At 46.1% G+C, this 14,096-nt stretch overlaps 1 protein-coding gene across 1 annotated transcript in view; it reads left to right on the forward strand.

The window, feature by feature from the left end:
* Positions 1-3,079: 3,079 nt before the first annotated feature.
* The window catches only part of LOC111632607 (single-stranded DNA-binding protein 3-like), a 62,659-nt gene continuing 51,642 nt past the window's right edge, over positions 3,080-14,096 (forward strand). Inside the window, exons 1-5 of the mRNA XM_023377092.1 lie at positions 3,080-3,721; positions 4,142-4,214; positions 5,202-5,263; positions 10,457-10,541; positions 13,076-13,117. Coding sequence (XP_023232860.1) covers positions 3,666-3,721; positions 4,142-4,214; positions 5,202-5,263; positions 10,457-10,541; positions 13,076-13,117 — 318 coding nt within the window. The 5' untranslated portion in view covers positions 3,080-3,665. The remainder of the gene's footprint in view (positions 3,722-4,141; positions 4,215-5,201; positions 5,264-10,456; positions 10,542-13,075; positions 13,118-14,096) is intronic.

Genomic DNA, 14,096 nt, shown 5'->3' on the forward strand with positions numbered 1-14,096 from the left:
TTTTATTTAGCTGAATAATATTCTTGCCATTCTCAAAGCAAAGTAGCAAAAATATGATTAATTTTCATACTTATAATAAATGAGTTATTGGCAAGGTTACACGTCGCTACACGTAGGACTTGTATCAAGTAGCATGAAAATGAGAGAAAGTTTAGGCCTTGTGACGTTAAAAATATATATAAAATTTCAGTTAGAATATGCGTAAATTCTTACGAGAATACGAATTTATAATTCCGAAAAAAAATGTATATTTAAAAAAAATTAGGAATACGAGTTTTGAATTTAAACACACATTTACCAATCGATATTTAAAAAAATATATATTCGTTAAATATGGTTCGAAGTAAGGAATATTCATTAAATATGGTTTTAAAGTACTGATTATTCATTAAATATTGTACGAAATAGGAATATTCGTTAAATACTATGTAAAAACAAGGAATATATTCAAATTGCCAACTAAAAGTAGGCATATTCGGGCACTATACTGGTATCGAGCCGTGTAATTTATGTAAGTTGACGATCAAAATCGTTATCTGGCAGGCCTCCTACATCTTGGTATGTAGGCCTCGATCGGTATTGGGCCCTCTCTTTGGACCTCACGCTTCCGATATTGAGCCCGGAGCGAAAAAACCTACTCCTCTTCTGCTACACACGACCTTGATGACAACAATCTGGGCAAAGAGACGAACCCCAATCGGGATCCGAATTATACTTCCAAATTAACTCGTATGAATTACAATTAAAATTATATGTATTATAAATAATAATAATCAAATCGGTAATGCGATATCCCCTTAAATATGAGCATTCGAGTTTACACCACCAGATATTTTCTAAGAGTATAAAAAAGGGAAGAAGAGAGAGACAGAGAGAGAAAAATAAAATACTTTCACGTCGTCGTAAAATTATTAATTTTACATTTGGAGGAAATATAGAACACAAACAGGAGAATATAAGAATTATAATTATTGGCGGAATTTTTCCTCAATCCAAGTATATGTTTATCCCTCGGGCATTTCTGCATGGTTTCCCCTCTGGCCTTCTCTGGTTAGTCAGCCTCGAGCCATATACATATTCTTAAAATCGATGTTTCTGAAGGATAGAGGAGGATCTTGCCACGGTTTATAATTCCTCCCCCCATCGATACAATAAAAATATTCCCTGAACACTACGAACACGTGTCTAAGTAGGGCAATCTATGGGCAGGAGGCCTTGAAAATTTATGCATTCTTCGAGGCCCACTTCGTGTTTGGGGCCCTTCTGGTGTCGTATAGGGCAGCGAAACTTTTGTACAATGGTTAATTTTCGCGAGGGTGTTCGGAGATTACGTAAGAGGTGAAGAGCGTCGGATACGGGAGATTCCAATCCCTGATGGCTACCCAACTGCAAGATAAGCTAGAAAGTTGTCTCATCGATCTTTACCGGGTTTCGGGATTAAAATTTAACTCGATCCTCTTTGTAAAATAAGTAAAGATTTAAATACAGTAAGGTATAACCTGTTTACAACGGAAACCAGCCTAAACGGTCAAAATTCTTCGGAGCGGAGCGACTTTCTACGTTTAATAAATAATTAAACCTGTTCCGAACGGAAAAAATATTCCGCTTTAAGCAGGTTTCGCCGCATATTGTTTTAACTGAAAGGTCAAATCACGTTTCCGAGTAGTTAAAGATCACACAAAAATATAATAGAAGATTAATGAAGTAGCACGGAGGTTAACAGAGTTAAACGGGGGGTTAAAAGGGAGCCATTAGAGATTTTAAGAAGTAATTCAAAGGTTAAAAAAAATATATAAACTCACAATGGTCGATTAAAAAGTTTAACGGGGATGGAAAGATTACAAAAAAATATATACACCAGAGGGCGGGTTTTAATTCGAAAATTTCGCCATCGAAACGAGGGGGTGGAAGCCAAAGGGGATGTAAAGAATTAAAAAATATTCGTGGAAGTTTCAACTGTGCAGACGTTGGCGTAAAGGTAAACGTAGAGGGAAGGATATTGTTATATCAATACCTCCTTCGAATATACAGTTACAGCATGGAATCTGATATAGAGTAAAAATCGGTAACGTAAGACATTTTAAAACTAAGGCCGCAGCAAACCGCATACGAAGGGGAGGGGAAAAAATGGCGCTATTATTAGATCGGAACACGACCGATACTCATTTAATCACCATTAATAATAATAAAAATAAAGCGTTGGAGAAAACATACAAGTTAATATCTGCGAAATCGATCAACAGGAAGAGATTCTCGAGTACAGCATACGTATACATACATACATGCATGCATACAATATGAATTAATCAGAGATCTAACTAAAGCCAACCCTTTATAAAAATTGATAAGGAGGGAAAAAATACAGGGGGTGGGACGAGATAACTAAAACAAAATAAATAAAATATTATTCATATCTCAAAAGTTGGGGATTATATTTTGGGAAATTGCATCTGTGATGCTGGAGAAAGGGGAGAGTAGTAGTAGCAGCACACACAAACACACACACACAGAGAGAGAAAGAGAGAGAGAGAGAAAGAGAGAAAGAGAGGAGGGATGCAGTGGAGACTTGTTGACAGTTAGCCATGTTCGGGTTATTTATGTTAATAATTAATGTTTTCCAGACTTTTATTATTACTCGCGTAGTTTAAAATATTTATAAACGTAAAGCGAATTATATATTTTAAAATAGAAGTTTTCTTCACAACCGGTTGCGTATCGAGTCGAGTCGATTCGGTTTGGAATTATTCCAAAGGCACACGCACACACAAACACACAGCAAAGAGAAAATGTCTAAAGTTCAGTCATACAGACGGATAAAATCTTATTGCAAACGTCAATGCTAAATATTATTCGCTAAACACCGCTACAAGATAGAATTGGAGAGGTTTTTAGAGGTGACCTTGAAGGCAATATATATATATATATATACACATATATATTCATAAAGTAACACGGCAGCGATATTCTGGTGACACCGGATCCCCCAAAAGGATTTTGTTTATCNTTTTTTTTTTTTTTGAAAAATTTATCTTCCGACGGAGGCGACTTTACGTGACAGATGGGGTAATTAATGTGGTATTTTTACGTGAATTTTCGATAAATAAATCCATTCGATTGGCATGACCGATCGATTATTAATAAATATTACAAAGTTTCGATTTTAATATAAATTTTAAAAGCAACGAATTTGCCGAGTTTAAACAACACGGTCTCTCATGCCCCAGCTGGTCGTTTTCCAACCCTTCCGTTTTCTACGTCGTTCTATTCAACGCTCACTCCGCCCCCTGGACGGAAAACTTAGCGAAGAGACAACAGCGCCGAAACGGCGATTAATTATTATTTTTCCATGTCGACAAATTAAATCTAACGAAACCGCCGTCCACCATATTACTTTTTTACCTTTACCTTAGTTGAGTAAAAGTTTAGCTAGTTTTGGATTGTTAAGCGGGGGGTGACGACGGCCGACGTAAGATCCCGGACGATTGGACCAATGGCAGTCGAGCGATTTGCATAGAAGCGTGACTGCTGGGAGAGGAACTGCTGCATCGAAGAGGCCGAGTCCAATCACATCGCGGCCCGTGACAGATCAATTAATGTTTCTATGGTAACAGGGTCGGTGTCGTCCTGAATGTCTTGACAGGTGCGTGACAGTTTAACTTGACAGCATGTACGCTAAAGGGAAAGGCTCAACGGTGCCGTCGGATGCTCAAGCCAGAGAAAAGTAAGTAACCACGTCTACCATTGTCCGTAACGTTGGCGTCCGGCCACGGTCCGGCTGTTAAGCACGGGGGGTAGTGGCACCTCGTCAACATGGCGTGAATCGCCTTACTACTTCGGCGCCCGTTCCATTTACGTAACGCTGGCTGGCGCGCGCGCTCGCTCCCGCGTAAGTAACACGTCCGCGCCACGCTCGAGATTCGTGTTGTTTAATTAATCTATTTCATTTTTTTCGCGGCATGCAGGGGGTTTTTAACGTATCCGGACGTGCACGCTGGCCTTATGCATATGGCCGTGCGTGTGTGTGTGTGTGTGTGTGTGTATGTGGTGTGTGTGTGAGTGAGAGGATCGTTCCACGCCGGCGGTGTGGGGGTGTCGCGGTGGCGGATGTGTTGTTTTGACGTTGTTTTCTTTTGTCTTCCAGGTTAGCGTTGTACGTTTACGAATACCTGTTACACGTAGGAGCCCAGAAAGCGGCGCAGACCTTCCTATCGGAGGTAAAATTTCCTGTGTTTTCTGCTGTTCGACGGGTCGGAAACGGTGTTTGGATGGAAGATCGTGTCTCCAGCTTATCGGTTACACAGGCCTGGCGACGGAATGGAGAACCTTCCCTGTCTCTCTCTCTCTCTCTCTCTCTCTCTGTTGATTCCAGGCGAACCCGGTAGTTGGGGGAGGATCGCAGAACGTGGCTATAGCCCATGGAAAACTCCCGCTCCTAACCCATCTCTGGTCAATGACCACTGTAGATTTCCAGAAAAAATATATCCAAAATACACACGTGGAGGCGTATCATTACCTTCCACCCTCTTTCCTATACAACACCCCATTAGATAGTATGGCATTTAATGGTAAATGGTGAGGTTGTGTGCCAAACTTGCACCAATTTTTAATACTTTCCATCCAATCACCGGTGTTGTTACATGATCAGGGGGTGACAAATATTATTGATTTTTATTACCATTATTGAATAATACTTTAAATAATTCTTAAGGAACCTGATGTGTTAGATTATCACACATTTTTTTTAATTGTTTCCCGATTTTTTATTGTTTATAACTAGTTTATAAGGTTAATTCAGACTCGCCCTCCTTTCCAAAGTTTTCAAGAATGATTTAAAATTCATTAACTCCTTGTTTTATTTATTTTCTTTTAATTAATGAATTAATAAATAAATTATTTCTTTTTTTTCTGTGCCTATTTATAACTTCTGTACAAGTGTTTAGTTCCATTTTTCTGTTTTTCCCCCCATTTTGCTTATTACATAAATGCTTTGTTGCATCAGAATACAAGGACATGTTTTGAAAAATATATAAATTTTGAAATCTGATCTGCTACTTTGGTTTCAAGTTGAAAGAAAAAGGAAAAAAAAACACCTCCATTTTATTTTGTTATTAGCTGGATTTATTAATTAATTTTAATTAGTTTTCAATTACGATTATGTGTGGAATTACAGGCACACTACTGATCGACCTTCTGTCTTACAGATCCGATGGGAGAAGAACATAACGTTAGGTGAACCTCCAGGATTTTTACACTCATGGTGGTGGTGAGTATACTTTTTTTGATGTTTGGCCGGACATGCACCTTTCTATAGGCGCTTCGCAGTGACATTCCAAGGTGGTCTTCCTTTGCTTGGGTCCCATGCGATCTCGCAGGTGTATGTGGTATCCGAATGCCTCACCAATAAGTGCGTTAAAACACAAACAATAATTTGAAAAAAAAAGAGTGGGGTTGTAAATTAGGTCATCATATAATTTGCCGTCTTGGCATGTGTTTTTGTTACGTTGGGGAAGTTCACGGAGAAAATAGTATATTTGAAGAGTTTAATTTGAATGGAATTAAAGTAAATCGAAATTACTTTTTGTTCTTCATATTATGTGACACGTGCATGATGGGCAAAGTCTCATTTTTGGCCGGTTATGGCACGACGGTGCAGTTGTTGAAAATCTGTGATAATATTCCATATCAACATGTGCATTAGTATTCCAGCTGTTATACCAACTGCAAGGTATATCTTTCTAGACGCATACGTATATGTGTGTATCAGAAAGCAGGTGAAATGTGTTACCTATACTTTATATATATATAAAAAAAAAGCTGCAATTTATTCTAAAATTTCCTTGTGTCAGATACAGTATAATGATTTTTATTCTATTAATAATTTCTATACTACCGGTGGTGGTATTAGTATTGTTTGGTTGCTTTCTTTTCTGTCCTGGTTGTTCGAAGGAACTTTAAAATTTTTACTAAAATTGGAAGGGGGGAAAAACCGCACCAAAAGATAATTTGCTTTTTGGCAGAATTTGAATCCTGACAGAAAGTTCATATAAAAATTCAAATATTAAATGTTTTGGCACTTTGATTCGGCTTGGATTTCTGGCCTGTTAGTGTTTAGGGGTCAAATTTTTTGGTCTGAAATCTGCTTGAAACTCTAACATTTTAAGAAATTAAGTAATTTTTCCTATTTATACAGGATTATGGTTAATACAGGAAACACTTGCATTTTATTTCCAGATGGCAGTGTTTTTATTTTTTAATCTGTCGTTTAATTCTTGTATGTGGTTCAGGCTCATGCCATGACGATTGATAACATAACCATTTCCTAACAATTATTTTCAATTTTAAATTTAATTTTAAATAATATGAAACGCTCGAGCACAGAAACTTTTTGTTTCTGTTCTTAAACTCGTCACAAACCTTATCTATTTAATGTCGATTACTGTAAGAGTTCAATGTTTAAACAGCTGCAGCTAAATCGGTAAAGGAAGGGAAGAGGTTGCACTCATTCTGTAGTTTTGTTATTTGTTCCAATAAAATATAAAGTTTTTTATGGAAATTTTTAGTTTTTATTTGATAAGTTTAAGGATTTCTGTCCCAAACTTGCCTTCGTTACCTGTATGCAGGCCCTCTCCATGAAAATAGTAATGGTATATGACAGGATTTTCAATAATTATAATAAATATATTAAATAGATTTCAATTTTCAAGCCCATAGTTTGTCTGACATAGTTGTCTTGTTGCCACTTGTAGCATGATGATAAACATGGCTGGGGAATAACCCAGTTTATTTACTAGTTTAATTGATTATATGCAACAAATGCACTTTTTGAAATACCCCGCACAGGAAACATTGTGAATATTTTGATTTTCATAGCAAAAAGCTATATTTATTGAGATCTGTTGGAGTTAACTGCATCATTTTGTTACACAGGTGACCGGTTTGTTCGGGATATTTGTAAATATTGTGTTGCCTTTTAACTACTTGCTTTGTTAGTATGTGGTTAGTACCTCATATGCAATGTTTCCATTTAATAGCAAGGTTGAGGCTGAAGTTTTAAATGCAAAAATGTGTACGTCAGACGTTCAGTGACGCTATCCTGTAAGCCTAGAAGTTTGACAACGGTGTTTGGATAGTCAGTGGAATCATGTTTGACATTCCAAACACCATTATCAAACCTCTATGCTTACAGGAAAGCGGTGCTGAATGTCCGACATACATGTTTTCACATTTAAAACTTCAGTCTCAACATCACTATTACTTATTATTCAAAACGTCAGTATGCTTCCTTAGAAAATGTATTTGAGAGTCCGACACTTTTATACTGTCTATCGAAACAGTAAAATGTATTTTTTACTAAGTTCGTGATTTTTTGGAAGAAATTCATTGCACAAATTTAAACATGCTCTTACTTCTCTCGTTTCCTCTACAATGAGTATATTACCATTATTCTATGTATTTGCATACCTATCTTATTTTGTTTTTACTCATATTTATAGAGGCAAAAAGTACTCTCCGACTGATAAATGAGCTAAATACAAACAGATTGCAGCCTGTGTCTCAAATTGTGTAACTTTGATTGATTGCCAAGCGTTCCCAAAATATCTACAAACTGGTATATATTAATCATTTTTAATCGGGTTGGCGAATTAAGCGAGGGACATCTTTCCGGAATGGTCCACTGCCAGTTTTCGGTTCTTCAGGAGTAAAGTTCGGGAGGGAGAATCCGAGGACCAGTCCGTCACCCTGGATCTTTGGTTTCATTCGGCGTCTAACAGAACATGAGCATTCTGTGGCAGGTGGCACTCTTATAAGCCTTTTGGAGAGTGCAGAATTATTGATCTTGCCACTCCATAGTTATCTTCTGCACCAAACCAGAACAAAAAAGCATAAATCACTAGAAAACAGTTCATACAAATAAATAATAGGACATCTTGCAAAGTTGTGGCACGAGAAAGCATCTTCTGGTGAAGCGGTGCTGAACTCTGCCTGGGTTATTCGGGAATGCAGAGAGCAGTCCTACACTCCAGAGCATCCGGGGAGAAATTTTGGGAGTATTTTTAAAATTTGCTTCATTCAAGGGACCGGCGACAATTCTGGGGACAATTTGGGCATTTGTAATTAGTGTTGACGTTTCATCGATCGTGCGGGCAGGGAAATACTTTCGAAGGAGTGTAAAAGAATCGTTTACCACTCGGACGGTAAATTAAATTTTCTCGAAGAGTGCCACTCCACGCCGAGGAGGTGTTACAGGTTCGTCAAACGGGCTAACAATGAGGCACGGGCGTCAAGCAGTCGGTTTGCCAATCCTACCTTCGGGCGAATAAATATTGACTAAAAAATAAAAGGAGACCAGTCGAGTGCCGCTTGGATTTAGGTTAGGATGTACGACGTGGAAACGCTCCTTCCCCCCAGGCCTAGATTCCCAGGTACCGGTTGGGCCATTCGACTCGGCTCTATGCAAACGACGTGGCGCTTCCCTCGGTTTTTGGGTCGAGCCGGGTCCCGAAAATGCCGTTTCGGATATTCGGCCGCTCCTCCCCTCCCCGGCACCTGTTCGTCTTTTCATTCACGGTGCACCTTCCAAACCGCCGCTCTGTTGCCGACCTTGAGTGTGACGTGTCGCGGATGTTTTGCGTGCACGCGCCGTTCCGGGGGAGGGAGATTTTCGACGCCCGCGCTCCGCCGGTTGGCTCCGTCTTGTTTCCATTCCCCCGCGCACGATAAACATTTTTCTCTATTTTAAATATCGATCCGAGTCGGCGGTTTATCGTTTTGCCACGTGCCCCCGCATTTAAAGATTTTTTCTTCCCCCTCCCTTTTCTGGGGGATTTCGGAATGCTTCGAGAATCTCGGATGCCTTCTTTCTCCCTCCGAAATTGCTAAAGGGGTCTCTTTACCGCGCGCGCGAGGGAAAGCAAAGATGCTGCGAATAGGAAAAGGGATCGGGTAGAAAATGCTTATCTGGATATCCTGGAACCCCTCGGGGAGAGTCGCGTAGATACCACCCCAGAAAACTGCGTTTGAGGAGTTCGATCGTTGCGTACGCCACGCGTGAAAGGGAGGATATCGCCGCGCCCACTCGACTTTACTTTTCATCCACGACTCGAATTCCGCAACCCCCTGCGTAATTAACTGTCCAAATTCCCGTTTATTGCCACCCGGAGGCGAGCTTGCGTTATACTTTTTTTGCCCATTGTCTTACCGTGGAAAGAGGGATGCGTAAATTTTGCCTCAAACACGGAGGTGTCTGGAAATCGGAGGGTAAGAAGGGATCCGGCCTGTGAGAGTACAGGTTTGGTGAGTGTTGAATGTTAAGTAGATGGGTCGGCTGGTACGCGGCATTTAATGAATTGACACGTCAGAAGTCAAAGGGTGCTCGCTCCACTTGTTTGTATTTCAAACATGTCTGCGTGGTAGAGAGTGACAAGCCACTGCCTACCGTTTAGTAGGAAGCTCTGGGCATCGTCCCGAATGAAACGCCACGAGGTATTCCGCGGAAGGAGGAAAAACCTTCCTGCCGCTTCCCCTCCCCTTCCGGGCTGTCGAGCCAAAAAAGAAAGAAAATTTCGCCCGGTCGGAGGTGGAAAAATGGCTGCCGGAACGCTTCGCCCCCGCTGGCAAGTTTGGCAAAAGTTTGTAATGTTTTTTAAAGACACCTATAAATAGCGGCGCGCGTATTAAATTTTAACACTTGTCAACACCTCTTTAATATTTATCAGAACGGCTCGCTTAACGTAATGAACCCCTTTTCCAGTCTGTTTACGTTACCTACAGGTGGAAATTCCGTAATACGCGCGTGCAGGCGCTAGAGCCAACCGGCGGATACAACGTTTCATAATCGCAGGAAAGTTACCTGAGTGTTTCGTTAGTCGGGTGTTGGGTAACGGCGGCTCGACGCTTAGCTAAACTTGACCCCCCCGAAAGTCCCTACCCGGCCGTCTCCCCCAAAAGGTCATTTCTACCGGCGTGAAGTCCCATTGCGTCATCCTCCAGCGCGTATTGCACACACTTGCGTACGCGTGTAGAGTGCCATTTTTCTATTCGGTGGGTGGGCCAGACGAGTCGACGATCTGCCAGCGCCGCAACGCCACCCCCTTCGGTACGTCGGGGTCGAATTTGTGTATTTGCTGAAATTCCTCCTCCTCCCGCCGTTGTCATCCAAGCGTGCAGAAAAAATAAACCTTGACTATGCAGGCTGCAACTAGTCTGACGGGTATATGCAGAGGGGGGGTGAAGTTACGGCAGAAAAATACTACGCGTGGGGCCGAGAGTTTCGTTTCGTTCTAGTTCGATCCCCTTCCAAAAATAATGCCAGCGCCGTAAACCCGCGTAACCAGTGTCGTCACCCGGCCACAATTAATTATCCATTAATAAAATATATCATAATAATAAATTAACTTTATGCAGGATACCTCTAGTTTCTGGCGCTTAATTGACGCGTTTGTTTTCTATTTTTCAGTGTTTTTTGGGACCTGTACTGCGCCGCACCGGAGAGGAGGGACACGTGCGAGCATTCGAGTGAAGCTAAGGCATTTCACGACTACGTAAGTATAAGTAATCAAGGTTTGGCCAACGCGTACTGACAGACCGACGAACGTACGTCAGAAAAAAAAGATGGGAGGGCTTATCGGCGCGTTCCCTTTCTCCTCCCCCTTCAGATCCGCGCGGATGGTGGCAAGATGGCAGCCGGTTTCCCGTCAGAAAAACCGTTGGCAGAATTTTTAGATATTTATGTTAATGTAGGCATAAATCGGTGGATTTCCATGTCAGGGTCAAAATCTAACGCTCGGGGGGATTTCTCCATAGCGGTTCGTAACCCACTTTAAAACGTGGTATTTCCGGAATTGCGCAAAAGTTAGCGAAACAAGGTCGAGAAGAAGAAGAAGAAAGGAAAATAAAAAAAAAAATAAAGGCAACACACGGCACCGGCGCACGCGAGCAGTCGACGTTTGTTTCGTCACTTTCGCCGTCGGAACGCCTCCCCCGCGCAGTGGGAGCCAGCGCTTATCGAACGGCGGGAGGAAGATGGCGCCGAAAGGGGGGAGAGCGAGAATTTTCGACGACACGGAAGCCGAGAACCGTCCCTCCCGAAGCTGCGAGATGTGGAAAATCAGGGCGGGCCGTTTTTTTTTTTTTTCTGTTTTCTTCCGCCGTTTCAAAGGAGTATCGGCGCATAGGGTTTAAAACCGAACGAGCGTTCCTCCGGGCTTCCACGCCTCCCTTCCCTCCTCCGGAGCGGAAGTGACGCAATCGGGGCCGTTGCCAAGTTATCTCGGAGCGTCCGGTGTTTTGGCACCGGGAGGAAAACGGCCGCCGGCGTAACGTCCCGGGCCGCCCGCCACCTAACTGTCGAGTAATAAATACGGCTCTAATTTCGGAAAGTTTGGAGTCTATTATTATTATTATTTTCTCTTCCCCCTTCCGATTCTTTCCAAAGTCGGGTGGCCGGTGGGGAGGAAGTGGATTCTTTCCCCGCCAAAATTCGAATTTAATTTTTTCGTTTTCTGGCGCGCGACGTAACTCGTTTCCAGAACTTTGGCGGCCACCGGCAGCCATCGATCGCTCTTCCTTCTCGCGGCTCTCCCACCGATTTCTCTCCTCTCCCGTCTGTCCCGCGGGGGAAGACTGGGCCTGCCCTCGGCCCCCCTGCCAGAGGGGGCCGAGGTCTTCGGGCCCACTTTTCCCGCGGGGCTGGGGGCAGAGCGCCGTTTCCCGGCGGAGTCGGTTGGGAAGGGGCCGCGGCCATCGGGAATTTTTTTGGTCGGTGGGCGGGTAAGCGCGCCGAAGTGGGGTCCCTCCGGGACGCTAAATCCTCGGCGGGCGACGGCGCGGCTAGCGGCACCTGCGATCGATACCGGCGGAGCGGCAACAGGTTGCCGGCCAACGCGGCCCGGGTCTCCGACTCCGGCGTAAAAGGAATAAATAGGAAGGGCGCCTGCCCGGTCGCCCATTTCCCTGCGCTTCGGGTCCCCGCCCGAGTCGGAGGGAAATATCGGGCGGGAAGAGGGCGTGCGCCGCGCCGCGCGGAGCGTCGTGACGGGCAAAGTGGAACGCGGCGGGGTTGGTGACCCTGGAAGGTCCGCCCGCGGTCGTTGATACGGTGCCGGCTTCTCCAGCCAGATACCCCGCCGGTACGGCAAGGGGGAGGAGAGTCGAACGACGGGCCGGAGACGTCCCGGTTCCTCGAACTCGGCGTTTCGAGACGGAAGGGGTCGAGCGATTATCTCGGCTCGCCGACCGTGAGACAAATAGCGCGCGCGCCGGCTCGCGCTACCTCGGGTTAAACGACCCGAGTCGAAAACGCAGCGCCCGCCTTCCGTCCTCCGCCCGCCGGGGGAGCCCCGGGACGGCCGAAAGGAGGAGGGGGCCCGGCGGTTTCTCCCAGGTCCGCCGGCGGAGGTCCGTCCTCGGCCTCTTCCCCGGAGCCTTTTTTCGTCCGCGGGAGAGAGGCGGAAACCGGCCACTCTCGCTCTACTTCTTTCGTCCGTTGACGTTTACGGTCGCGTTCCGCTTTTTCAGGCACCGACCCGACTTCCTCGTCCGCCACGCGTGGCCTGGCGGTGCGCGTGACCGGACGTCCTCGAAAACGGGGCGACGTTCCCGGTCCCAGCTCCGAAAGAGGGGAGCGCCGCCCCTTCCCTTCTTTGGGACTGGTCGGGGGCGCTACCCGAATGCGAAGGGGGAAGAACGCACTGCCCCGGATGGAAAAATATCCGGGAAACGGCGAGTTGCGTCGGCCGTCCGTGCGTCTAGGATGGCGCGGCATCCGGTTACCGCTTGGCTCCCGTTTATGAGATGGCGTGCTGCCGGGCTCGGACGGCTCACGTACCGGCGGCGGGGAACGCCGTCGACCCCTCCACCCCTTTAATCCCCCGATTTCTCCACACCGCCTCCTTCCTCGAAGGTTACCGTGGGAGGGTACAATTTCCCTCCCCTCCCGCTCTTCCGAAGCGGAAAGTGGACGCGCTATCGATTATCGGCCGCGCCGGTCTTCCGCTTCTTGGCCGCGCGGGTCCCGCGGGGCGTGGACCCCGGAGGGTCCCGGACACCTTCTGATCTTTGGCATTTTCTTTTTCAGGGTTTCGTCAATTCCGGTTACGCAGTCAACGGCATTGCCCACGTAAGTACCCTTCCAGTCCTTACCGTACGGATATTCGCGCGCGCGGCGCCCTCTTCCGCCCGACTTGTCGAGTTTGAGAACCGGCACTCCAAGGGAAGAAAACAATTTAAACTATCGATCGTTTTCGGCCGTAGCCTGTATCCCTTTCTACATCCGTGGATCCGTCCGCCGACATCGGTGGGGTGGGAAGAGCGTCAAGCGGCCGCGCGCGCGCGCGCGAGCAGTGGTCTTTTCTCCCTTCCTCCTCGTTTCCGGCGGAAGGAGGTTGCGCCGAAAGGATCGGCCGACTTTCCCTTTCCGGCGGGGAGAGGGCAGGCCGCTTCGGCCTCCCGCTTAACCCGGCCTATCCGCCTCCCTCCCGGCGCGGTGACGAATTTTCCGGACGGCGGGGGAGAGAGAGCGCGCGCGCGCGACACAAAATCGATACGTTTTGAGTGAACGCCGGGTCGGTTCCATTGGTGCGGCTCCCCCTCCCTCCGGCGTCCGATGGGACGTTCCGCCACCCCGTCGGAGTCGACCGGGCGGTGGCGGGAGGGGGCCCGAGGAACGGGGAGGCCACCCCGGCCCGCGGCGTTTTCGGACGAGAGGTGGCCGACGGGGTCGAAGACCGCTCGTCCCGCCTGGCTGGTCACCGAACAGAAATACGTGGAAAAAAGTGCCGGGAGGTTGGAATGACGTCACGCGGTCGTCCGGGCGTGAAGGTCTTTTCGCGGGTAGATTGGCGTCGGGCCCACCGCGGCCCCGTGGCGCCATCTGTGAACGGCCGGCGGAAGTCGTCGCCGCCGACGGGGTGACGGGCGCAGGTAAAAGAAACACCCGCTCCCCGGGAAGGAACGATCCGCGCTGGCGGCGAGAGGGGGGCTCTCCGGACGCAAAGGTCCGCCGGTGACGTCGTCCAGCGTGCAGTAGGTGCGGTCTCCGAGGAGACCGTAGCCATGGATATGGCACCGTTCTCTTTGACGTCAACGCGCATCGCGCA

The sequence above is a fragment of the Centruroides sculpturatus genome, unplaced genomic scaffold, assembly GCF_000671375.1.
Source record: "Centruroides sculpturatus isolate CEXI.00-Female unplaced genomic scaffold, Cexi_2.0 scaffold689, whole genome shotgun sequence".
Classification (NCBI taxonomy): domain Eukaryota; kingdom Metazoa; phylum Arthropoda; class Arachnida; order Scorpiones; family Buthidae; genus Centruroides; species Centruroides sculpturatus.